Consider the following 27,070-nt stretch of genomic DNA (forward strand, 5'->3'; position numbering starts at 1 on the left):
AGGTTGTATAAGCTACAAATGCTGGATATGCAATAAAATGTAACAACAATAATATAAAATGATTTTAAAAATAAAACAGGGAAAGATGCTGGCCCTGATGTTATATATTATGTTTTGATTTACTGCTTTAATTTTACACTAATACGCCCAGGGAGTTCTTTCCTAGGTCAACTGAGTTTCTTAAAAGTGAAATGTCAATTTTTATTGTAGAGCATTTATCCCACCCATACCTCATATATAAGAGAATAAGAGATTTGTAAGTGATAAAATAGGAATATGGCTATGCTCTGACATTAACTTCAGATGAGAACAATTTAACACAATTTAAATGTATCTCCAGACTCTACCCACAACTCCACAAAAACATCACAAGATGTGCCACATTATTTGTAGTTTTCATACCAATAAATACATAATTTTCTGATTAAAATAGCATAAAAACAAATTAGACAACAATATTAGACCCTAGCACATTTGAACACTGGATTCATAGACACAGAAAGGTCTGGCCACCCCAACTCCTATTACAAATTGATTTCAGAGTTTGAGAATTTTTATTTGTTTTTAGAATACTGGGATTTAAAATCAGGGTCTGCTGCTTGTTTTAGCGGGCAGTCTACTGTTCCAGCCTCCCCACCTCCCGCCCCCCTTTTTTTGCACTGGTTATTTTTTGAGATAGGGTCTGGTACATGGCTGAACCATGATCTGCCATGGGTCAAGACAGGTATATACAACCACATCTAGTTTATTTCTATTGAGATGAAGTGTTGAAGATATTTCTGTCCAGGTGAGCCTGGAACCTACATAGTTTAGGACAACAGCCATGCATCACTATATTGAACTATAGGTTGAGAATGGGTCTTGTAAACGTTTTTGCCTGGATTTACCTCAAAGTGTGATCCTCCTTTTATCTGTCCGCAGAGTAGCTAGGATTATAGGTAGGAGTCCCTGATATCTAACTTTATAGTTTGAGAATTTTGATGTTACAAGATTAGAGTACAAATTTAAAAGAAATAAGTTCTTCCTCTTGATGAGCTAAAGTAAAATTGGCTTTAGCTAAATAAATCTTGCTTATACCAAGACATTATGTTTACTTATGAAAACATAAATTTTACCTTTCACACATAGATGTATGGTGGATCTTGAATTGGTTTGTGGTTATGTTTTAGAGTAGATACCCGTTTTTCCAATATGGGGATCTAATTATCCGACAAGAATTATTTCATTTAATGTATTTATTTTTAATTATAGAATTACTTTGGAGGTGATTAGTATTATATCAACTCAATACCAGTTAAGGTAGCACATTTGTTTCCTAGGGCTGCCATGACAACTTACTATACTTTTGGTATTAAAAAAATAAAAGAAATTTATCTGGTATCAGTGGCTCACACCTCTAATCCTAGCTATTCAGAATGCGGAGATGTAAGAATCACTCTTCAAAGACAACATGGGCAGAAAACTTCTCAAGACTTTATCTCCAATCATGCTTCATGATTCAAGTGGTAGAGTCTCATCCATGAGCAAAGAAGTTGAATAAGAATGAGAGGCCCTGAGTTCAAGCAAGAGAAGAGAAGAGAAGAGAAGAGAAGAGAAGAGAAGAGAAGAGAAGAGAAGAGAAGAGAAGAGAAGAGAAGAGGAGACAGAAAGAGAAAGAAAAGGAAGAAAGGAAGAAAGAAAGGAAAAACGAAAGAAAGAAAGAGAAAGAAAAAGAAAGAAAGAAAAAAGGAACGAAGGAACGAAGGAAGGAAGGAAGGAAGGAAGGAAGGAAGGAAGGAAGGAAAGAAACAGGGAGTGAGGGAGGGAGGTAAGAAGAAAGAGGAAAGAAGGAAAAAAGGAAAGATTGAAAAGAAAGAAAGAAAAAAAATGAAAGGAAGGAAGGAAAAACATTTAAGAAGTTTATTTTGTCATAGTTCCAGAGGCTAGTGGCCAAGGTCAAGGTGCTCATAGGTAAGATTTGTTTCTTCTAGGAAGAATCTATCTTATGACTTCCTCTTAACTACAAGTGTCTGTCAGTAGCCAATGGCATCTCTGGATTTATGGATACATAACTCAGTCTTACCATTGTTGACATGCCCTTCTCTATGCACCTTTGTCTCTGAAATTTAATCTAGTGTCCTGAAGATACCAGTCATTAGATTAGATGGCAACTGGGTATAATCTTGTTTTAACCTGATAGTACCTGCAAAGGGCCTATGTATTTCCATATACTACAGCATCCTCAGGTTTCAAAGAGACATGAATTTGAGGGAGAGGAAACACTATTCAATGTAATACAGGTAGCAAGAAATGAGACTCATATTTTATCCCACTACAAAAGGACTATTGTTGGTTCTAAGTATATCCTAAAAGGAGGCAGAATATCTATCTACTCTGAAGCTGTTCAGCTAGTTAGTATTTTTCCTCATGCCTCTCTCTACTAATTCTATTCATTTTTAGTCTTTGAAAGCAAAGATATTAAACTCAATTCAAGGAGTTGGGCCTTTGGAATCTTTTACTATTAAAATTTAAGTAACTTTTTTCTTACTGCATCTTCATGCTAGGTAGTTCCCAGTTTCCTAGAATGCTTTATGTTTATAAGGAACATACTTCTTTAGAGTGGGACTCAGGGTGGATAAAGGAGAAGGACCTTAGGGTAAATATGTGTTTTAAGATCAATGACATTTTCTTAGTGTCACTATGGGCCAGGTCATGTTCCCAGTACTTGTTCTTATTAGAGCTGATATGGAATGGAAAATGATTTTTTAAAAATCTTAACTATTGAAAGAGATCTCAGAAATTATTTAGCATTATCTTCTCACTAATAGGTAGTCTCTCTTGGGATCAGATCAGAAACTTCTGGGGAGTTGGTGTTTTGCAATTCCACATGGCTCATCTCTGTCCAGAGGTCCTCCCTCAGGGAGAATCATGCACGTGATAAGACAGCATACCACAGATGATTGTGCAGTAAGACAAGACAGGTAGAGAGTTTCTTTCAAAAAAATGATTTAACCCAAGCCATTCCTTTTGCCAGAGAGGTCACCAAAACTACAAAAGACTTATTCTAATTCCTAGTCCAATACTTCTGTCCTTTTCATAAAACTTGCTTTTGCCTGGGATCTTGAAAAACCAACTTACAGAGCATGCCAGGAATATGTTGAGTTAGAGAATTGATATAAATAGTTTATCATTCCTTCCCAAGCTTTTAAAGAGTCAACCAGCAGTTCAGTATTGAAAGTGTCTAAAATAACAACTGTTAAGATTTTTTGGTTTATTTTTTGAAGCAATATTAGCGTTTGAACTTAAGAGTTTTGCACTTGCTAGGGAGGCCGTCTACTCCTTTAGCCATGCCTCCAGTAAGATTGGTTTTAAGGTAACGTACAGTATCAAGAATCCTTTATAGTGCCTGCTGAGACATTTCTACTCACAAGTATCACTTCACGCTGGAGGAAAATCAGCAAGAAGCTTAAGCAGGGTATTTTTAGTACAAGCAACTGCCTTTGTATACTGATGACTAGGAATTAATAGGTATGCTGACTTTGAACAAAGGGTCCATTTCAAGCATTCTTTGTTTAAAAAGAAAACAGCTCTTCAATAGAGACATTTTCTTTTCATATAAGCTCATTTTTGAGAGCTTAGTACTGTATCTTAATACTGAAATAATACTTCTTCATAGGAAGCCTTTATCATGGTGAGCAATGGATTTGATTTAAAGTAAAAATTTCAGAATCAAGAAAATGAAGAAAATGGAATTCAGCTGGTTTGTTTTTTTTTGTTTTTGTTTTTAGCTCAGTATAAGCTGAATGGAACAATATTAAGAGCAGCCAACAATAGAAACTGGCCAAAAGGCAGACTTACCACTAGTCTTGAAGCCAGATCCATGTATCCCAGTTTTTCAAGAAGGTTATAGATGAGGTTTGTTTGGAACAGGGCTTCAGTGATAGGTGCAGTATGGTTCTCATTTTTAAGATAATCAATCAAGTCAAAGGCCTTCTTCAGAGGCACCTTGCCTAGGCTAAAGAATACAATAGGAAAGGTAAACATGATGCGCTATGCAGAACTCTAGGCATGCTGGAGGGAAAGCAGCATGGCTGGATGGCAAGTTTTGTAGATGAGAACTGTAAGTTTAGAGTGGAATACTGTAATGCATAAACTCGGATTACTGTCTTTTAAGTTGTTCATGGGTAAAGTTGAATTTTAAATACACATCATACCTTATTTTTTATTACATAAGCCACCTGTGCCACTGACTCAGTAACAGCATGACAATGTCTTAGATGAGAAAAAATTAGAGAAAAATAAGTTTTCTGAGTGCCAATGGCTCATGCTTGTAATCTTAGCTACTCAGGAGGCTGAGATCTGAGGTTCAAGGCCCAAAGCCAACCTGGCAGGAAAGTCTAAGAGACAGATCTCAATTAATAACCAAAAAACAGGAAGCAGAAGTATGGCTGAAGTGATATATTGTTAGCCTTGAGCACAAAAGTGCAGGGACAGTATTCAGGCCATGAGTTGGATAGTGCCAGGCCCCAAATGCTGCACACAAAAAAAAAGAGGGGCTGGGAAGGTGGCTCAGTCGTAGAGCACTTGCCTTGCATGCATGAGGCCCTGGGTTCGATTCCTCAGCACCACATAAGCAAAAAGAAAAAAGCCAGAAGTGGTGCTGTGGCTCAAGTGGTAGAACACTAGCCCTGAGCTGACGCGCTAAGGGACAGCGCCCAGGCCCAGAGTTCAGGCCCCATGACAAAGAAGAAAAGAAAGGAAGGAAGGAAGGAAGGAAGGAAGGAAGGAAGGAAGAAAAGAAAAGAAAAAAGTATTTATTTTTGTATGGAATTTTTCTGCATAATTTGTTAAGGAAAGATCCACTTAAAAATTAATCAGTGTAGAATTACAGCAGTGGTGGTCACGGTGTTATGTATAAGAAGGCTACTTCATAAGGAAGAAACCAAAATGGGAAGGTCGAGTATAGTCATATGAGATCCATGTGAATGTTTTCTATGCTTCTAGGCCTATTATCAATCTCAACTGGTAATCTCTTTAGAGGATATTTTTACAAGAGGCTACTGCCACTCTTGGCACTGGGATTCTCTAGTGCATGAGGAGGAGCAAACAGACAGAGGCTCAGACCACCAGCCATGTGCATCAGACCCATGGATAAAAGCTAAACTTCACACTTACACAAACCAATGCTTGATAATTCTCTTATGAAACAACATAAAGCCTGAATTCCTACAATAACTTATTCAGAAAAATATGCATCCTACTTGCTGATATCTAGTTTTGAATTATTATTAAAGTCTGTTTTACATGGCTGAATTATTGGCATTTTGTTTTTTAGTTGATCTTTCTAGATTATAAATTCTCTGCAAGCAAAGGACAGCTCTTGCATTTCCCTCATCTTGGAAAATGAATTGTAACTGAGTCACACTTACCAGTACTTTCAACCATTTCTGAACTGTTGTTTTTTTTAAAATTTCACTAACAGTTTTTATAAACAATAGTGCAAACCAATTATACTCTACCCTGCAAGTTCAAAGATGTTGTTTATGAGATTGGCTCGGTCCTTGTCACTCAGAACATAAGGATTCGTTTTCAACTGTTTGATCAGTGCTGCCCAGTCTTCATCTGCATAGTGTACAATATAATAGCCAGTCATGTTTGTGTTGACTTTGACCCACTGCACTTGTTCTGTAAGGTTGATGACACCTGAGAAACAAAATGAGACATTAAGTAAGAACACAAGGGAAAACAGAGGGTGTTTTGTTTGTTATCAGATGAAACACCACATTTTTTTTTTCAGAACTGAAGACCAAACTCAGGTACTTGTACTTGCCAGGCAAGTACTCTTCCACTGAGCTTAATCTCCAACCCACAGTTTTATATTTAACTACCTGTACCTTTCTGCAGTTATTTTCACTTTAACAAAGGTCACCACACATTCACTGAAGATTTATTTATTTATCATACATTATTGGCTCTGGGTTAGCAATGGAGCACACATGGTAAAGGTAGATACGTTTCTGCTTTTATGGTGTAATAAAGTACAATATCATGTGAATGGCACTGATGGAAAAAGAAAATGTAACATTCGCTTGGAGAAATATTTCACCCCAAAGAGAGGGTGAGGTTTCTTGGAAGAAATGACAACAGAACTGCAATTCTTTTAAGTGATTTGTTCTTTTTAGCACACATAAGTGTTAGCCAGGTGAAAAAGTTTTGGGGGGACCTTTAGTGTTTATGACCCTAAGAGAATTTATGTTTGGTATCCATGTACTAAACTTGTTCCCAAGTTCATTATTGGCTGAGAAATGAGGGGCAAAGGTATATAGAGTGGGGCAGGAGGAGAAAACAATAGACAGCTATAGTCTTGCCTTTTGTAATGTTTGTAAAGGAAGAATAAAGCAAAGTTACACGATTCAAAAAGTTACATGATTCAAAGCTAGCAAAATATATGAGTGGGAAGGCTTAAGACTTCCCTGGGCACAAATATGAAATAATTGACATAAAAGAATAGAAATGTTAGATGTGCTTTTTGGACCCCTACCATTAGATATATAAATGCTGGCACAATTGTTAGAAATTTCTATGGAATTTTTTCAACTAAAATACAAGTAATGAGGAACCGACAACAAAATAAAAAACTTTTAAAAGTCAGCAACAAGAATATGGATTCATTGTAATAGCAGTATGTTTTTAGGTACCCAGAGATTCACTATTTATTAGAATATAAGTCCTCTGTGCTTCCTGTTTTGTTACTGCTAATACTGCAGTCCTCAGAGCAAAGTACCTAGCAGGTGCTAACAAGATACTGATTAAATTAATGAACAAATTAATAAGTGATGGTTATGACATGGGAAAGAGTTTCAAATCAAATCTGAATGAAGTATGTATATAATTCTGATATAATCCTATTTCAAAGTAATAAATACTTTAAAATTTTTAATTATAAGATAAAGAAGAGTACAGATCAGGGAAATAATCCAATCTGTTATCATCTTGGAGTGTATTTCTTGTCAAGCTTTTTTCTATATGTGTTTTAACTAATATACATCATACAGTGGAATTACATGCAATTATTTATCCCACAGTTTCAACTACCAGGTCTCCCTCCTTTTTTCCATTTTCTTTATATGTAGTTTTCAAGTATTAAATACCCTTTAATATTCCATTTCAAGACCTACTACAGCTCCTATTTGAAGAATTTAGATGCTAACATTTCACATTATAATAGTTCTTTAGTAAAATTTTGCAGTTATGAAATGCTTCAGAAACACAATTTTAAAATGAAGTACATATTAGTACCTATAGTTTTATTGCTTGTCAGCTTCAAATACACGAATTAGTCAAATACATCAAATTACCTTTGTTACTTCAGTCTATTGTTAGTATAAAAGTTGTTTAAGAGAGAAAAGACTTTTTTTCTTTTAAACTCAGGGTTTTGTACTTGCAAGGTAGTTAGATATTCTTCCACTTGAGCCATGCCTCCAGCCCTTGATTACATACATCTTAATAGGACATATTATTCTTTCTTGTTGAGAAAGTCAGTACTAATTTCTATTGTATGGCTGACATAGTGACATACGGAAAAGATCAATCAGATTAAATGCAGAATGCGCTTCTAAGGAATATTTGTGATGGCAATAGTTTGAGCTATTCTTAGCAAACTTATGACTAATAAAATTAGTGTTATTAGTTCTTCCAAAAGTATTAGCATTCTCCAAGTTAATACAAACAATTCTTAGCATTTTTCAAGAAAGGAAAAGTGAAAGAGCCCAAGTCTCCAGTGCATAGAAAAGGAGACAAGGAATAGGGATGGTAATTACTGCAGCAGATAAGGGCAGGGAATTATGAAATACCAAGTATCTTGGCTGATAAGCAACATGCCATGCTGTAGCCAAGTCCAGATGGCAGAGCACAGGAATAGAGCTAAGAGTATCTTTGAAATTATTATGGTCATCAAGTTGACAGAATGAATATTGAGGAATGCAGCCAAGAGCATAAAGCAGGAGAACTGTCACAGTTTAAAGAATCAATGTTTAAAGAATTTCTTTCAGGACTTCTGAGTGATCTAGAATGAAAACCACAGGTATCAAAAAATAATAGATTTGCACACAAGGGAGGTAACTATTGAAGTTTACATGTGGATGAAGCTACCCTCATATGCTTTTAATTTATAAAAGGATTAACAGTTCCATTTTTACAGTCCACTGAATTGGAAAAAAATAAGAACAAGTGACTCCAATCCTAAATGGCAGAAACCCAGATGAAGTGATCTTAATTGTGATTTTTTTCAAAAACCAATGAGGTATGAAATCCACTACTGTTTTACAAAGAAACATTAAAATGGAAACAAAAACATGTTTTTCTACAAAGCTATAAAATTTGATGTCCATTTGTTCCAGAGGACTAGCCGGACACATGTAGCTCCTCTGTAGGACCCCCACCCCAGTTACCAGGCATTACCATCCCAGCTTCATTCCCTTTCTCAATAGGGAAGCAAGCAACAAGAACACTAATGGCACATGGTAAGCATTTTAATTACATCCTTTTCCTTCTTCTTCCTTCTTGTTAGGTCTCTCCTCTCTCTCTCTCTCTCTCTCTCTCTCTCTCTCTCTCTCTCTCTCTATCTATCTATCCTTTGGCCAATCCTGGGCTTGAACTCGGCCTGGGCACTGTCCCTGAGCTCCTTTTGCTTGAAGTTAGTGCTCTATCACTTGAGCCACAGCATTACTTCTGGCTTTTTCTGAGTTTACTAGAAATAAGAGTCTTCTGGACTTTCCTGCCCAGGCTGTCTGGGAACCAAGATCCTCTGATCTCAGCCTCTTGAGTGGTTAGGATTACAGGCATGAACCACTGCCACCTGTGCTTGGCTATTGCTATGTCTTTTAATTTCACAGAAATATTTCCAATACAGTTACATGTTTTTAAAAAACATTTTTTTCTGTTAGATTTCTCCTATTGTTAAAGAGAGTAAGACAAGAAAGTAGGAATAAAGGAGAAAGAAACATTTGCAGTATATTCCTTAATATGTAGCTTTGAAAATGGACCTTTTAGCTTTTCTTATGAAAAACAACAAATAATTGTTCAAAATTCATGTATATAGGGAAAAAGCCATAAAGATATTGGCAAAATATAATTGTTATGTGATTAAACTAATGAATTAATAGAGCAACCCTAAAACTAATAGGAAGTAGGAATTTTGAAATACAGCACTAGTTGCTCACACCCATAATCCTAGCTACTCAGAAGGCTGAGGATTGTGGTTTGAAGCCAGCCCAAGCATGAGTCTATGACACTCTTATTTCCAATTAACCGCTAAAAACCTAGTTCTGTGGCTCAAGTGGCTTAGTCTTGAGGGAAAAAGATCAGTTGAAGCCAGAGTTCAAGCCCCAGTACAGAGCATGCGTGCACCATAATAATACCGTATTAAACTTGCATAACATAAAAACATGCCTATCGTCACCCTGTCTGCTACATTTCAAGATCAAAAAATATGAAAATGCACTTTAAGAGTGCATGTGAATTAAGCATCAGAGTATTAGAAACCAAGAAGATTCAATTGATCTTAGGTCACATATTTTTTTTAAGAACATAACATTTTCAACAAGGACTTTCCAAATTTGAATTATAGCAGCAGCAATAGAAGAGAAAATAAAGATTAAGAAGGGAAGTAACCGATATTGCTTTCATTGTATATTGGCCCAGATTCAGTTCTAGATTAAGCTAATTATATTTTATAGATTCCTGTAGAGTAAGAATCTTGCCTGTGGCAAGGCAGAACATTGTGGGAGAAAGACATGGCAGAGGAAAAAGCTGTTCATCTCATCACAGCCAGGAAGCAAAAAGCAAAAGAGACAGGAAGGGGTCAGAGCAAAATACATCCTTCAACGACATGCTTTCAGGCTGTGAAGAGGTGAGCAGTCTCTACCATGTCTTTCTGCCACAATGCTCTGCCTGGCCACAGGCCTGAAAGCAATGGAGCCAGCTGGCAGTGAACTGAAACCTCTGAAACTGTGGGCTGAATAACAGAAATCATTCTTCTTCTTTTTTGGTCATGGGGCTGAACTCTGGGCCTGGGCGCTGTCCCTCAGTTCTTCAGCTCAAGGCTAGCGCTCTACCACTTGAGCCACAGCGCCACTTCCAGCTTTTTTCTTTATGCTTATGTGGTACTGAGGAATCAAACCCAGGGCCTCATGCATGCAAGGCAAGTGCTCTACCACTGAGCCACCTTCCCAGACCTGAAATCATTCTTCTTAAATGTCTCTTACTTCTTATTCTGTCACAGTGACAAAAGACTGCTTACTCCAGCGAAGCTTTCCCTCAACCCACATAAGGTTGATGCTCTACTTATATTTTCAAATAACATTCTCTACTTTTCTATTCACAATATAGTGAACATACTGCTTCCTTTATACCTATGCCCATATTAGATACAATCCCCATTGAGGGTAAGGATCATGGTTGCCTGAGTCACTTTTGAAATATAAAGTTTAAAGAAGATAATTCGAACTTATGAAGTATGAATTTCAAAAGGAATTTAACAAGGTCACATATTAAAAGAGCTAATACCAACAAATATTTAATGTGTTTCTTCATTGGCTCCTTTTAAATATTCCAGCCATATTTCAGCTGTGATATTAGATACAAAGAGGCAGAGTTATTTCTTTCTCTCTTGGGTAACAGCGTGTGTCCTTCTAACGTCCCTTTAAAGGTTAAAGTTTTGATGCTGAGCTGTGGCTCAAATAGTATAGACTAGCAGCCTGAGGCTGAATTAGAATCTAGAGTTTTGATCTATGAGAGAAAGCAGCATTTCCTTGCCTACATCCATGTTATATTAATCAAGATAGCACAGTACCACCAACTGCTCCTTTTGTTTAAATACCCAGACTTGCTATTGTTACTGTAACAGTAGCAGCACCACTACACAGCAGTCTGTAGTAAAGTGTCAATGAAACTGGCACATTCCAATATCTCAGAGGGCACTGTCCACTGTTACCTCCTAGGGAAATTCAGTCACATGTACCAGATCACAACAGGTAACTGTCTTCATTTTTGAGAAGCATTACAGTTTATATAATAGAAAAAATATGTTGGGTTTATAATTTTTATTGAAGGATTTTAAAAGGAGGATTAAAGACAAATATTGAATCAAGTATCTATCAACAAGGGAAGGCTAAGTCAATTACTACTACTATTGTTATCGTTATTATTATGTAAGTGTGTATGTGTGTATGTGTTTGCTAGTTCTGGGGCTTGAATATAAGGGCTGGCAGCTATCCCTAAGCTTTTTTGCTCAAGGCCAACACTCTAATGTTTGAGCCACAGCTCCAGTTCTGGCTTTTTTGGTGGTTAATTGGTGATAACTGTCTCACAGACTTTCCTGACCCACATGGCTTCAAACTGTGACCCTCAGACCTCAGCCTCCAGAGTAGCTAGGATTACAGGCATGAGCCACTGGCGCCCCACATACTGTGTCTTTTTTCTTTTAAGGCACATTACAAAAACCACACGTACATGATGATTTCAATCAGGTAGAAAAATTATTTTTTAAATGCAAAGAAAAACTTAATAGAATACTTATGATGAGAGTAAATCTTGTTCTTTTTAACATATTTTATGTAACATAGATAAACTATGTTTAAAGACAAGCTTTTTCAATAAGAATAATGTTAGTAATAACAAGTTAACATTTCTACAGTACCTATCACCCACCAGGCATTATTTTAGAAGCTTCATATATAAACAAACTCTCATAATTTTCACAACTCTATTTAGTAGGTATAATTACCATCTCTATTTTACTTTCTAGAGGATGAGGCTCAGGGAAGTCAAATAACTCGCCTATAATCACACAAGGGATACATGGTTAGGCCAAAACATGAATCAAGCAATCTAGCTCTATTCACGTCTCAAAGGTATATTTACTTTTCAAGCATACAGATTTAAACATAAGCTTCTAATTCAAACAAGAACATTTCCTCTTTTTTTCAGAAATCTAAAACATCATTACTAATTCCTACAGAACTAAAGAGCTGTATGTACTTTTAGTATGTAAATTAAAATGATACACGGTATGGCATATCAGAGTGGCATTTAACAGATGGTTGAAAGCTTTTTATAGACTCCTTATGGGTCAGCATATACAGATTGAATATCCTTTATCTGAAATACTTGGGACCAGAATTATTTCTGATTTGAATTTGTTTCAGATTTTGTACTATTTGTACAGATTTTACTGGTTACACACCCCAAATCCAGAATCTGAATTGCTCCCAAATCTGAAACATTTTGAATGTTGTATGGTGCTCTAAGTTTCAGATTTTGAATTAGTTTTAGGTATGCGGTAAATTTTATGATCACTTTCATCCCTGCCTACCATAATTTCTTACCTCAACTTTTTATTACCAAAAGTATTCTATATATACAGGACATGTTATAGTAAGTGTTTACTATAAATGTAGGTCCCATAAATCATCAACCATACTTATGTCAATGAATTTGCCATATACCACCTGTAGGAAGTAGACAACAGGTTAGTGCTTTAAGAATCTGCTCTATGGGCTGGGAAGGTGGCTCAGTGGTAGAGCGCTTGCCTTTTATGCATGAGGCCCTGGGTTCGATTCCTCAGCACCACATAAGCAAAAAGAAAAAAGCCTTGAGTTGAAGAGCTGAGGGACAGTGCCCAGGCTGTTTAGGCCCCACGACCGGAACCGCCCCCCCAAACAAAAGAATCTACTCTACTTTATTCCTTCTTAGTTTATAAAAAAGGTTATTTATCCAGAACATAAAAATAAGGCATTTACTATTTTCTACCAAGATAGTCAGCACATTCCCTGCAAATTTCTGTATATACCTTACAACTAAGGACTAATTCTGTGCATATATAGAATCAACCTCATTTTAGTGACGTCTTGGACCAGTTCAGAGCATATACACACTGGAAATCAAATCTCTTATCTGGTATTTGGTCAGCTTTTTAAAATTTTATTTTTTATTTTTTATCAAATGTTAATTATAGTCAAACCTGATTTCTTGTCCAGTAATGACACCGATTGATATTTTGAATAATTTCTTCCATCAGTGACATAGGAGATTGGAATATGCCACAGGTAGCTGTAAAAAGAAAACATTGAAGTATTATTTCTCTTTCCAATCTTTCATGATTTGCTGAGTTTGGAGCAGAAAGGTGAAATTTTTCAAAGTGCTCCTAGAAAGGGGTAATCTTGTGACATTTCATAAGAACCAATAAGATTTTTAGAAGTACTTCAATTAATGAGTGCAAAAGAGACAATACAGCCAGGCACTGGTGGCTCACACCTGTTATATTAGCTATTTAGAGGGTTGTGATCTGAGTATTGAAGTTTGAAGCCAGTCTGGGCAGGAAAGTCCTTTAGACTCTTATCTCCAATTAGCCCCCTTAAAACTGGAAGTAGAACTATGGCTCAAAGTTGTACAGTGCTAACCTTGAGCAGAAAAGCTCAGGGACAGTGCCAAGGCCCTTAATTCAAGTCCCATGACTAATGAGAATGAGAGCAAGAGAAAGAGAGAACAGAAAGAAAAAGGAAAAGAACCTTGCATCCGAGGGCTGGATTTCATGTTTCATATTTAAAAAGAACCTCTCTTGTTGTATATAAAGTTCCATTCCTTTCCTCTGAACAGTCACTAAAGGAAATCCTTTCTGCAGAGTCCATGTTTTCATCATTTTCTTTATATCTGGCGTTTTGTTTGTTACCTATTAAAAAAACAACATTTTTACTTAAATAAAATTAGTTTTAGCTCTTTAGTTTATCTGTAACCTTCCCTTTTTCCCTAGCATATTTTATGAAAACATATGTTAATATAGTAAAGAAGCATGAATGCTAAATTGAATTTGTATTTTTGTTTAGTAGGGGTTTTTTTTTGCCTGTCATGGGGCTTGAACTCTGGGCCTGGGCGCTGTCCCTCAGCTCTTCATCTCAAGGCAAGCGCTCTACAACTTGAGCCATAGCGCCACTTCTGCGTATATGGTGCTGAGAAATAGAACCCAGGGCCTCATGCATGCAAGGCAAGCACTCTACCACTGAGCCACCTTCCCAGCCCCATTGAATTTGTATTTTTAACCAAGGTAATTGGCCAATTACTAAAAGGAAAGTAACCTAGAACAGAACTGAGTGTTATGGAAGGGTATGAGGAGGGCAGTATGATGAAAAGCAGCATATCTGTTATCAACTTGCTGAGATTTAAAATTAAAATCATTAAATTTATTAAGATGAAGGGATAAATTCTCTTTCTGAACATAACATTCATTTCAGTGATATGATTACATGTGCTGTAGAATGGCTTCACCTCTACTCAGAAGTTTCTTCTTGTTCTCCTACCTCTACTCTCTCAGTTCTGGTCCCTTAAAGGCCCATTCCCGAGGAAGTGCCAGCAAGCAGCAGCAGGAGCAGAAGCATCCATTCCTTTGCTTTGAACTTTCTTTAGGGAACAACTATAAACACTGTGATTGTCATAGATTTTTATCTCCCAGAAAACACATGAACTTATTGGTAAAATAGAATCCAGTATCCTAAGTCCACAGACCCTATAAAGCCTGCTGTCCCTAAGAAATCTACGACTATCAGTAACCAAGAGGAAATTTATAAACCACTACTTTAAATAAGGAAGGCTGAATGTATGATATAGACTGTTTTTCTACTTTATACAAATTTGAATTGTAAAGAACTAAGTCATCATGTACCTAATTTTGCTATGCTACATTACTATTGCAGAGCCTCCACCAATAATCACATGCCCACTAATTTAGGGTACAAAAAGATAGGAGTGGTTCTTTCCAAAGTCACTGGAATATTAATCTTATATTTCTATGTCTCTGAACTTTCTGGATTTGAGGCTGGGAAAAGAAAGCAAGGGGCTGCTTTATGGTATGTGAAAACTTGATGTGGATGCTAAAAAACCTGAAGGTAACAAGGTTGAACTAGGACACCACAATGTAAAAGTTACAGTTATTCACAAAGGCAAAAATACATTCTACATGTCAAAAGATGAGGAGAGGGTTAAGAAAGGGTAATAGAGACAGTGTGAATTTGATGGATTTGTACAGTTATATACATGAATATATATTTATACATGTATATAATTATCACAGTGGAGCTCCTTTGTACAACTAATTTGTACAAAGTGTATAAAGTAAATGAAATGGCTTTCAAGATGGAAAGGGATGGGAAAATAAAAAATAAAAGTTAAAAAAAATGAAATGGCTTGGAAATGCTACTATGTGACTAGAGAAAAAGAAACAATGATTTGGAAGTGTTAGTTAATAAAATTGATCTTTCTTCTCAAAGAGAACTAAGAAAGCAGAGAAATTAGATCTAGGGGAAAATTTTAAAACATAGTAGGAAACACCAGGATTCAGGAGCTAAGCAATCAGGCATATACAGGAAAGATCCAAAGCAAATATTTTTAAACCAGCAGCCATAAAACTGTGTGTTATATGTACTTAGCATATGTACTTGGTATATGCATTTATTTACTTAGTATTTTATTTTCAGGAGGACATGGTCAAAAATTGAATCAATTTTAAACACATCTCTAATTATCCAGAGTATGAACTATGGCCCTAAATCAGAGAAACAACAGCTATGCAATCTCAGGGCTCTCACTTTAACATACATCCAATGAGGCAGGGTAGGATTATACATTTGAAGCATAACTTTTACTTAATTACTCTGCTTCTTAGAATATTTGTAGATCGAACAAAATCCAAAAAGCACAAAACAACACTAGGGCAGTCTGCAGCTCAAGGCAGTCAGTTTGTGATATATTATCTACTGTACAGGATCTGGATTAAGAAGACAAGAGATTCATGGTGAACAGTATAAAACCATGAATGGAAGGTAGATTCCATGAGTGAGAAGAGATTTGGGGGAAAAAAAGGATAAAAAATATGGTATTAATCTATTAACATAGGGAAGACAATTTTCCTTTTCATAAAAAATAGAAGTGGAAACTAAGGCACACAATAATCATAGCTGTGTAAGGCCAGCATATCTGTTCAATACTTAAGACCAGCACTCTCATTGCTTGACATTAAATTCAATTTTCCTTTCACAACTATTAATATAGAAAGTACTATCCTCTCTCTTAAATAACTACTCCTGATACCATAAACTTATTTACATATAAACAGAAAACTCTCTTACAATAAGAAATGAATTATCCATCACTTACCTCATTAAAACTATCCCACAGATCATCACTTTGAATGGATCCATAGCTATGATTACGCAGGTAAAGAATGATAGCGCGTTGAAACACATCTTCACTCAGGTAAGTTTTCAACATCAATAAGAGAGATGCTCCCTATTCCAAACAAAAAGGAAAAGGAAGAAAATATTAGATTATATGTTATCTAAAATCTCTGTAAAAATGTAGTTTTATATATACAACATAATACATTGTTAGTCTTATTTAAATAGATGCAGACTACATTCAAGTAAAATTATATTAAGGGATCAGAAAAGGAATTAATGGAATTTGATTCCCATGTATGCTAACTGAGCCATGAGCCATTTTGTATGGTCTTATTAGTAATTCACTGTTTGAATATTAGTAATATCATGAATGCTCACTATTTATAAACACATTGTTAATGAAAACTATACTAAATTTTCTTTGGTGTCTCCACCCCCATTCATCACTTAAAAATATCAGGAGAATTCACAGGCAGACACAAGAAGTTAGCAGAGCTCTCACAAATCTCTTTATAGGTAGTGTACTATTTTCTAATTTCAGCATACCGTGATGTGAAGCAATAACAACTGAAGAATCACTTTAAATGTGCTTGAGTTTAATGAATGTACATGGAAGCAAGTATGCATTAATAATTCATAACCAGGCAGGTAGGCAACTACTAGGGCAAGACTATTCACTGAGACACATGTAACCATTCCCATTCTGGAAACAGCCACCCCACCTGTGAAGCCTTTCCTGATTTCCATATCTATGTATAGATATACATATACATATATATATATATATATATATATATATATAATAGAGAGAGATAGTGTTACTTTTTTTTTTTTTTTGCTTAGACTGGCCTTAAATAATGCTCTTCTTATCTCTCCCACTCAAGTTGCTAGGACAAGGCAAGCACTATTGTTTGCTATGCTTGTTTTAATTCTATCCAGGAGGATCTCCTCAGTCTCTTTTGCTGGGCATTGTTTTCCCAATGATTAAACTTCCATGTTTCCTGGCGTTTGCTCTATAGATCTTTGGACCTTTTTCCTTCTTTACGTAAATTTACTTCCTAGTTGATTCAACTCTGAAGGTTTTAAATCACTCCCTAATTTACATATATCTAACTGTATTTTCCTTCTAAATTCCAGATTTATCACCGACTGTCTACTTAGTATGTCAAATAGTATATCTAAAATATATTTCATACTATTTTCTTCTTGCCTTCAATAATCTCAATAATCTCCATTTTAGCAAATGATAGCTCCATTCTGCAGCTGTTAAAAAATCTTGGTTTTTTGACATATTCTACAGCTAATCTATCCGTTATTTTACTCTGTCAAATTTTACAAACCATTGGAAGTCTATCTCGCCTCCTTCACTACTAGTACCTATCTATCCATCTGTTAACTCAACCTAACTAGTTACTCTTCTTCCACATGCTACTCACAACCAGAGTGCTCTTTTCATAAAATAAGATGTATCATAATACTCCTCTGTTCAAAAAACTTTTTTCACTTACATTAAAATTAAGGTATTTATTATGGCCTATGATCTGGTCCTTATAATTCTGCTAACTTCATCTACTGTCTTTTTTTTTGGGGGGGGAGGGAAGGCTAGGGTTTGAACTCAAGGCTAGGTGCCTTCGTACACAATAAAATTCCAGACTCCACAAAGAAAAGCAGATCTTCAATATAACCTATATTGTTGGTGTAACTACTGTCATACTATATCTTGTACAAAATATTGACAACTGCCAAGTATAGGTCTTTTTGTAGTGAAGTGGAATATTTGTCAGACTCTCAATTGTAAAATAAGTTGTTACCATAGTGACCCATATGCTATGGAAATAAGAGGCTCAAAAGACAATGAAGTCTGTGTTTAGAAAACTGGTTTTAGAGGTAGAGAAGGCTCTGTTATAATACATCCTAAAAGTTTTATTTCTGTTCTCTGTAAGAACAGAACTGAAATTTAAACTTTTTTCCTTATTGGCAAATTCAGTATGAGCTTCAGAATCACTACAGTAACTAACTGGGATACATAATTCCCCCATATCCATATAGGATACTTTATAAGACACACAGTGTATGCCCCAAATCACAGATAATACCAAAGCTTGTAGAGACTGTGTTTTTTCCCTGTGTGTGCATATTTAGGACAGTTCAATTTATAAATTAGGCAGCAAGAGATTAACAATAATAAGAAAATTAATTATAATAATATACTATAGTAAAGTTATTTGAAAGTAGAAGTCCAGTCTATCTCAAAATACCTTTATTTCAATTGCTGATCTTAGCAACTTCACCATATGACATTTTTCTTTTATGAAGATAACAATTTTTAATTGTTCACTTAAAGGAAACACTAAGTGTTAATCAAACATATGTGCTGTGATCTTGATAACTGGGCTGGTTACTAAGCAGCTAACAGGAAGGCAGCATACATAGAATGGATATATGGAAAAAGTGGATGATTCAAGTCAGGGCAAGACAGATTGAGCTGTATCATGTTACTTGTTTATTTCCAGATTGTTCAATGTTTTTCAAAGGCTGCTTAACTCCAGGTAAGTGAAACCATGGGAAGTGAAACCACAACTAAGGGGGAACTAATACATACATCATGTATCTAATTAAGCTCCTGATTTCCTTGCTCATTATTAACAGTGCTATAATTTTCCCTGATAGGCTTGAATCTGTAATTCAGTAGCAATTTCTTAACTTTAGATCTCTACCCACCTAATCCACTTTATAAACTGGAACCAATTTAATGTTTCTAAGGTTTCTCATTACTTACAGAAAAAAAATATCTAGATTCCTTATGGAATGCAGGACTTTTGCAATGCAATCCATCCTAGCTTCATCTTTCCTGTATTCTTTGTCTATGGGTAGTTTTGACTTTTTCTTTGTAGACGCATCATTCCATTCCTGTCCTACCCTACTTTCTCCATTCCTCTTTACTGATTTTCTTATTACGTAACTCAGCTCAATTTCCACTTTCCTTTAAAGATTCTCTTTCAGCATCTCAGGCAGAAGAAATTCTCTGTATTACTATAGCACATATTGCCTCTTGAATTGCTTTTGATTATATGAAATATCTCCTTGCATGTTTTATGTATTTTCTTCTGTATCCTAATGCAGAAATTTATTAACCAAGTAATCTGACAGATCCTACCCCAACACAATATTGATATCCTCATTCCTCTTTTCTCAAACCAATGGTGATTCTGCCAGACCTGTTAATATTCTATACTTTCTTCATTCCCAAACCTAGTGTTTCACATTCTGCAGAACAATATTCACTTGTTAAAAATCTCTTTTTGTACTTGTTTTGATAATCTTAAACATACCTCCATGCTGGTACTGGGGACTGAACTCAGGGCTACCTACATGCTTGTTACCACTTAGTCTCATGTTCACTTTGCACAGGTTAGCCTAAAATGTAATTCTCCTACTTCTACCCCTAAGTAGTTAGAACCATAGGCCTGGACCATCACACCTGGCCCTAAAACATACCTCAATTTCGAGTACGCAGTCAAAGGATTGCCGAGACCCTTCTTATTCTATATGCTGCCTATAGATTTACACACTAAACCAACATTGGAAGATCTTGTTTAACTAACTGGAACACTAGTCACTTAAAAGAAGACAGAAACAAAGAAAATCTCAGAAAGGAACAAAATTGCAATCGACTTAAATGCTTAGCATCTAAATACTTTGAAGTTCAACAAGATACTGAAAACTAATACCCACTTCACCTTTAACATCATCCAAATCATGCAGACTGTTTACATATGAAACTAATTTGAAGGCTAGTAAGGTACTTTTTTGTGTGTATAGCAGTACCTTAAAATAAGAAAGAGAATCAAACATTTCTTCAATTTGTTCTGAAGACTGAACAGATGATGATATTGGATGAGATGAATTCAAGGAATCTTTCTTCATGGTTTTAAATCGAGCATCTAAGAAATCTTCATACTAGCAAAAAATGAAACATGCATCATGAACAGTATAAAAGTCAAAGTATTTATAACAATTTTTAATGATTTACACCATTTAGTATTTAAAGTCACTATGAAACCTTCACTAAACATAAGAGTCTCACTGGAACTTCTCTCTTCATGCTGGCTTCAAACTATGATCCTCAGATCACAGCCTCCTGAGTAGCTAGAAGTACAGGTAAGAGCCCCTGGAGCCTGGCATTCACTAAACTTAGAATATAAACTTTTTGAAAATATCAGAAGACTGTGCCTTTTACACATATTCCTTAAGTTTAAGAAATACATTTATAATCCTTATATATGTATAATCTACCCATTAAAAACCAGCATTTCCTAAAGAAGAGGGAAAAGATAAATTTAACATTATTACTAAACAAAGTAAATGCCAAGAAGATGAATATTCTGAAAAGGTCAGGGTATATTTTTAAGATAAAATCTGAGATCTAGTGGTTCATGCTTGTAATTCTAGCTCCTCAGGAGGCTGATATCTGAGGGGTCTCAGTTCAAAGCTAGCCCAGACAAAAAAGTCTACAAGACTCCAACTACAATTAACCAGCAAAAAGCCAAGAAGTATGGATGAAGTAGTAGAGTACCAGCCCTGAGCAAGAAAGCCCAGGGAGAGCTTGAGACTCTAAGTGCAAGCCTCACTACCAACACACACACACACACACACACACACACACACACACACACACACACACACACACACACACACACACACACACACACACACACACACACACACACACACACACACACACACACACACACACACACACACACACACACACACACACACACACACAATTTTCTTTTAAAAGTTGGTTTTAAAATTTATTCCTGATACGTAGTTCAGCTTTTCTATTAAGACAATATGCATTTCTCTTAATTGAGGACCATTTTTAAAATGCAAAATAATACTTAAACAGAACCAAATGAGTACCTCTAGAAAATACATAAAAGCTTTATAAACATTCTGGGCACCACCAAGTGGTGGAACTGTATATTTCATTGCTTAAGAAAGTAGCATATACCAACCAATTTGGAATATCATGATTGGTATTTTAGCTAAAAAGTAATTCCTCCTATTTCTTGACATTTTAAAATAAGCCCTATACAGAAATTTCAAACTGAAAGTTCTCAGATTTCTTCTGCAAGTACTTGGATCATGTTTCCACAAGGCTAAACTTTTAGTGGTGGGAAAGACACTTGTACTTTCCCACCCAGAACTTGAATTATTGTGAGGATATCTATTACATCATGATTGGATATATCCAAATATCCGTAAGAACAGGAAATACCTTCAGAGAGTCTAATAACACAGTAACAACATCATTATGTCTCTCTATAATAGAATGGCATTCCAAGTCTTAGAAAACCAAAAAAATATGGTTTAAACCTAATAAAGGCAATTATTTTTCTATATCATCATGTGCATCAGTATTATAAGAATGTATTCAGTGGTAAGGCAGAGGCAGCATTATTAGAAGAGGGCATAATGTTTTCTTTCCTTACACACAGGGTAAAAATGTTTTATTTTTCAAAAATGACTTTAAATTTATCTAATGCCTTCAAGTAGATTGGCCATATTTGTCAAAAATAAAATGTATCAATTTAAAATATTCATCTTAAGAATAAAAATAATTTTATATAATTTTGCTTTTCAATAAAATATCTCAATAAATAAAAGCATAATTTTAATTTTTGCTTATTAAAAGGTATAAATATTAATAACAATGTCCAATATCACTATTGTTTTCTAGAAACATTTTTTACCCCAAATACATAAAAATACATTTCTAGCCAGCAAAAAAAAATGGTATACTCACGCTAGACAGCTCTTTGAATATTTTTTCCAAAGAGAAATACTCCATGAATGTAGCAAAGCCCTCATTTAGCCAAAGATCATTCCACCATTGCATTGTTACCAGATTACCAAACCACTGTGGGAAAAATATACTATTAACAAACATGATATTTACATTTTAGGAACTCTCCAATAATTAAATACATTGTCAGATTAACTGCTTATAATTAAAGTATCTGAAAAGCATACCAGTGTTACAGTTTAAGCCAACTTTTCAAATTAATTACTTAGCAAAACTTATGCCAATTTACATTAAAAGTAAATAAAAACTCTAATGGCTTAATTAAATGGAAAAATAAGAGTCTATCAGCATATTTGTCAACCTACAAACTGCTATATTGGGAAATAATTGTATTTGCTACCTCCTAATAGTGAGACTTTCTAGAGAATGAAATTCTTCTTTTGTTTTTTGTCGGTCGTGGGGCTTGGACTCTGGGTTTGGGTGCTGTCCCTCAGCTCTTCAGCTCAAGGCAAGCACTCTACCGCTTGAGCCACAGTGCCACTTCCAATTTTCTGATGGTTTATTGGAGATAAGAATTTCACAGATTTTCCTGCCCAGCCTGGCTTTGAACTGTGATCCTCAGATCTCAGCTTCCTTAGTAGCTACAATTATAGGTGTGAGCCACCGGTGCCCCGGCAATAATGAAATTCTTTGCTCTTCTAATATTAAGGTAATATTATTTTCTATTATATATACAAAGGTATATGATAACTAAGGAAATTTATATGTGAGATAATTCTCCTAAAGTCCAAAGGCCCATATTTTCTGTTTTCCTCTAAGTTGCCCTAGTTTGAGACACGCATTTAATGACTCAAACCAAAATCCAATCCAATTCAATTTCTTAAGAAAGCTGACATATATAGATACACAGAAACACACACACACACACACACACACACACACACACACACACACACACACACACACACCACATACACACATGAAATCAGAAAGATTTTTTAAAACTTTTTTCTATGAGAAAGCTTCAGAGAAAAAGATTTCTCCTCCCTGTTTTCACTGTATTTGATTCCGGAGCCCTGCAACTCGTATATATATTTTTCTAATTTGGGGAGGGGAAGGGAAATAACAATGCTGAAACAAGGACACAGGTTGACTCATCGTAGCAATGAGATGTACAAGACACTATGTTGAAAATGAACTTTACAACTTGGAGGGGGAGGGAGGAGTTGAGGAGGTGGGAGGGAAGGGATGACAGGGGAAAAGCAAAGGAGGGGGCAACAATGCTGAATAGGAAATGCACTCATTACCTAACTCATGCAACTGTAACCCCTCTGAACAGTATCTTTACAATAATATATATTATATATAAGATTTCTCCTAAATTACGTACTTCAAAAATCTTCAACTCAAAAATAGCAAAAGTTGGAACAAAATATTGTTTGAAGCTGGCACTTGTGGCTTAGGCCTATTAATCAATCTACTGAGGATGCTGAGATCTGAGAAATGAAGTTTGCAGTCAGCCTGGGCAGTAAAGTCCATGAAGATTCTTATCTCTAATAAATCACCTAGAGCTCAAGAAGTGCTACTTCTTGACACAAAAAAAGGTCAAAGATAGGACCCAGGCCTTGAGATCAAGTCACAGAATAGGCTCACAAAAAACTGTTTTTTGAGAATTCTTTTCTAAGATGTTATCTTAAAACCTGTTTTACAGCAAGATGGTTTATAAGTCCTAAAGAAAAAAATCAGAGAAATACTGTATGTGATGGTGGATAGTCCCAGAAATAGCAAACTCAGAGGAGATTCCACAAAATAAAATAACCCACTTATAACAGTAAGCACCATTTTATATGCCAGCTTGTCGAGAAATGCTCACAAGGGAGGGTCTGATACATTGTGTTTGAGGCAAAGAGTGGGCTGACCAAAGAACTTCCTTTCTTCCTTCATAACTGCTCCTTTGTGACATCCCAAACCATACCCAACACTAATAAGCACCTTACATCTAGATAAAGTACAACTAGCACCTCCCAACAGGAACAAGGTGTTGAGAAGAAGATCTGATATGGAGAGATCTCATTTAATTTTCTTTCTTTTACTCTATGTCATACAGAGAAAAGCTCAGCCTTCACTGAGGACATTTTCTCTCATCCGAATAAAGAACCCAATTCTAGTAGAAGATGAAAGAATAAATCTAGACCTAATACCTATGGTTTAAGAGTTGAAAGCCAAGTCTGCTGTGACATACTGTAGTCCCAGAACTAAGGAAACCCAGGTAAGAGTTATCATGAGTCAAGGTTAGTGGGCAAGGCCTCATCCCAAAGCAAGCACACACATAAAGTTGTCAGAAGACAGTTATAAAACTTAGGGGAAAAGTTCCTGCACTACAAATTTATTCTGAGCAGCTAGCATTTGCCAGAGGTGAAACAACTCTGTATTTATTATTAGAAGAAAGCTAGCATGAAGATTCTTTAAAGGCCCAATGCTGCCACATTTAATAGCCATGTTATTTTTAACAAATTATTTGCCTAGATTCAGTTTCCATGCCAGTAAAATGGGATTATTATTCACTTTAGAGTACCGATGAGATACTTGATGTGAAAAATATTTAAACTATAATGTCCTATACAAACAGACCATATTTTCATCTGGAAGTTTTGTCTTCAAAAAGCATCTTTATTTCTTATTAGGAAAGAAAGTCATACTAAAAAAGGAACTGAGTGATAACATCTAAATACAATCTATAAATCTAGGACATAAAGTTGCCCAGAAGTATGAGTGTAACAATGTTGTCAATTAATACCTGATGGGCCAGCTCATGAGCGATGATTTTAGTAACAAGTTTTCTGTCTGCCACTGATGAAGTACTATTGTCATACAGAAGAGTCTCTTCTCGGAATGTGAGCAAACCCCAATTTTCCATTGCTCCTGCTTCAAAGTCAGGAATGGCCACCAAATCTGGATACAACAGGAAAGAAGTGGATCAACTTCTCATCAAAGGAAATCCCTCATGGAATCAAAATGTTTTTTACACATCAGGCACTCTCCTTAATAAATGGAGTCTTCCATGCTTTATCTAGTCAGCTGAGAATACTAGACAGACCTCTTTAGGGTAACTGTTCCTTACTATATGAAAAAAAATTTCTTCAAATTGAACTTCATAGCAGTTTAAGTAGAACCAAATAAAGCCAAGTTTCAGGGCCAATCCACATTGAATAGTACTTAAATCATTTTACTTTCCTGAGCTTCCTTTACATGTTTTCAGTTAGTTAAATCAGGAACTTCTTAGGAGTTAGGGTTATTTAAAGTCCCAACTAAGCTCTCAGCAAATTTCCCCTCGTATATAGTACCTTTGTGATAGCCCCTAAAACTTATAAAGATTTTAGTAACCAGACTCAGATCCACTTATGGAATCTGAATAATCTAAAAAATTATAAACCTTGTTTTAAACATTAACAAACTCTTGATTTTTCTTTTAAACCCTTTCCACAAAATATTTTTAAGACATCACATCTCCATTACAATTACAATAGAAACCAAAGACATTGTTTGGTTCTTACCCAACTTCTTAAGTGGGTATTGAATTTCAAAGTAGTCATGAAAAAACTGAAGAAGTTTCACAGCTGTTTCCAAGGCATGATGAACTTCACCAATCTTTTCTGGTACAACATATATAGAAACCTAAAGGAAAGATCATTTAAGGACAGGTACAATTAAAATGCCATCATATTCACAAAAGCACTCTCAGGACTCAAACATCTAAGAAATGCATGGTTGTATGTGATTTTTTTTTTCAGGACAAAACTCTTGCTTATAGTTTTTTATATGCCATAATGTTTCACAAATCCTTTCCACCCATAAATTTCAAAACAAAAACAATAAAAAAAAGTACTAATTCCTTTTGTTCTCTTAAAGCTACCATGATATCTCAAATTAACTAATTACCGTAATTTATAAGTATCTTCCCATCTAATTTTGTGATAGGATTATTTTCCCCTTATATGCAGTTGCTCTTACTTAGGAATTAGGAAGATGGTGAGTTATTTGAAAGCCAACACTGAAGTTTAACCCTTTCAGCACCTATCAGAGTAACTAGCATCTAGTAGGCACTAGTGTAGAAGAATCTAAAGTCAATATATGGGACAGAACGTGTACAATTATAAAACCGTGTTGGAGAAAAACTGATTATAGGTCAACACTATTTTTCAGCAAGTATGGCCTACTAGCTTTTCTAACAGGGCTGGAAAAATGTTAGTTTATATAAGTTGTTGGTTTATTTTTATGGATCAAGTTCTAGTTTAAGAAAATCATGTAGTGAAAGGCTCACACTACAGGTGCCCACACAGTAACTAAAACCAGCTGAGGGAGCAACAGCTTTATGATTGCTATCATCCACACACTCCAGGGTACATGCTAAGGGAAGAATCACCCCCATTACTTAAATAGGGCAATATTCTTTCCCTCTTTTTCAGTTTAACTGCATAAGGCCAATAAATATGATAGAAGTATAAACAAAACTGAAATTTGATCAAAGGATTCATCTATCCCTATTTCTGGAATATAATGATTAAAATAAAGGTAGTTTGTCCTTTTGCACTTGTTTTTCTTTTCTTCAAAGAACATGTCCTTTAAGTTCTCACGACCTGGTCCTTATGCTTATTATATGGCTTATTCTAAAATAACATGAGCAGTAAAAAGTAAACAAAGATGGGAGAAAAAGAGGAATGGTTAGAGGAAGGGGAAGAATTGTTTTTCCTTCTATATCACCAGTATGTGAAAAGATTATTAGATTTCTAGTGAAATTAAAAATCCACTCAAATAATCATTTACAGATAAGTATTGGCAGGTACAGATAGGTAGGAAGAAAAACAGAGAAGACTTATTTGAAGAAATGGTCAACTCTGACAAGATGTGGAAAAACTAGATCCTTAAGTTAAATGATCACATTCTTTCTCTACTGCTCAGTCAGAAATCTTTTTCTCTCTCTCTCCCCACACTCTCTTTCCCTCCTTCCTTTTCTTTTTTCCTTTTCTCTCTCCCTCTTTTTTCTTATGGT

The 27,070-nt window shown here is 35.4% G+C and overlaps 1 protein-coding gene across 3 annotated transcripts in view; it reads right to left on the reverse strand.

The window, feature by feature from the left end:
- Lnpep (leucyl and cystinyl aminopeptidase) overlaps positions 1–27,070 on the reverse strand; it is a 90,758-nt gene that overhangs the window by 18,135 nt on the left and 45,553 nt on the right. For all 3 annotated transcript variants that reach the window (XR_011373719.1, XM_070031026.1, XM_070031028.1), the window contains exons 5-13: positions 25,575–25,695; positions 24,818–24,972; positions 22,021–22,134; positions 20,037–20,168; positions 16,186–16,317; positions 13,548–13,708; positions 13,001–13,089; positions 5,499–5,682; positions 3,838–3,994 (exon numbers count right to left, since the gene is read on the reverse strand). Coding sequence is in view for 2 of the 3 variants with exons in the window: in XM_070031026.1 (XP_069887127.1) it covers positions 3,838–3,994; positions 5,499–5,682; positions 13,001–13,089; positions 13,548–13,708; positions 16,186–16,317; positions 20,037–20,168; positions 22,021–22,134; positions 24,818–24,972; positions 25,575–25,695 (1,245 nt within the window). In the remaining variant the exon portion in view is untranslated. The remainder of the gene's footprint in view (positions 1–3,837; positions 3,995–5,498; positions 5,683–13,000; positions 13,090–13,547; positions 13,709–16,185; positions 16,318–20,036; positions 20,169–22,020; positions 22,135–24,817; positions 24,973–25,574; positions 25,696–27,070) is intronic.

Source organism: Dipodomys merriami, unplaced genomic scaffold (assembly GCF_024711535.1).
Source record: "Dipodomys merriami isolate MVZ:Mamm:240054 unplaced genomic scaffold, mDipMer1.0.p SCAF_20, whole genome shotgun sequence".
Taxonomy (NCBI): Eukaryota; Metazoa; Chordata; class Mammalia; order Rodentia; family Heteromyidae; genus Dipodomys; species Dipodomys merriami.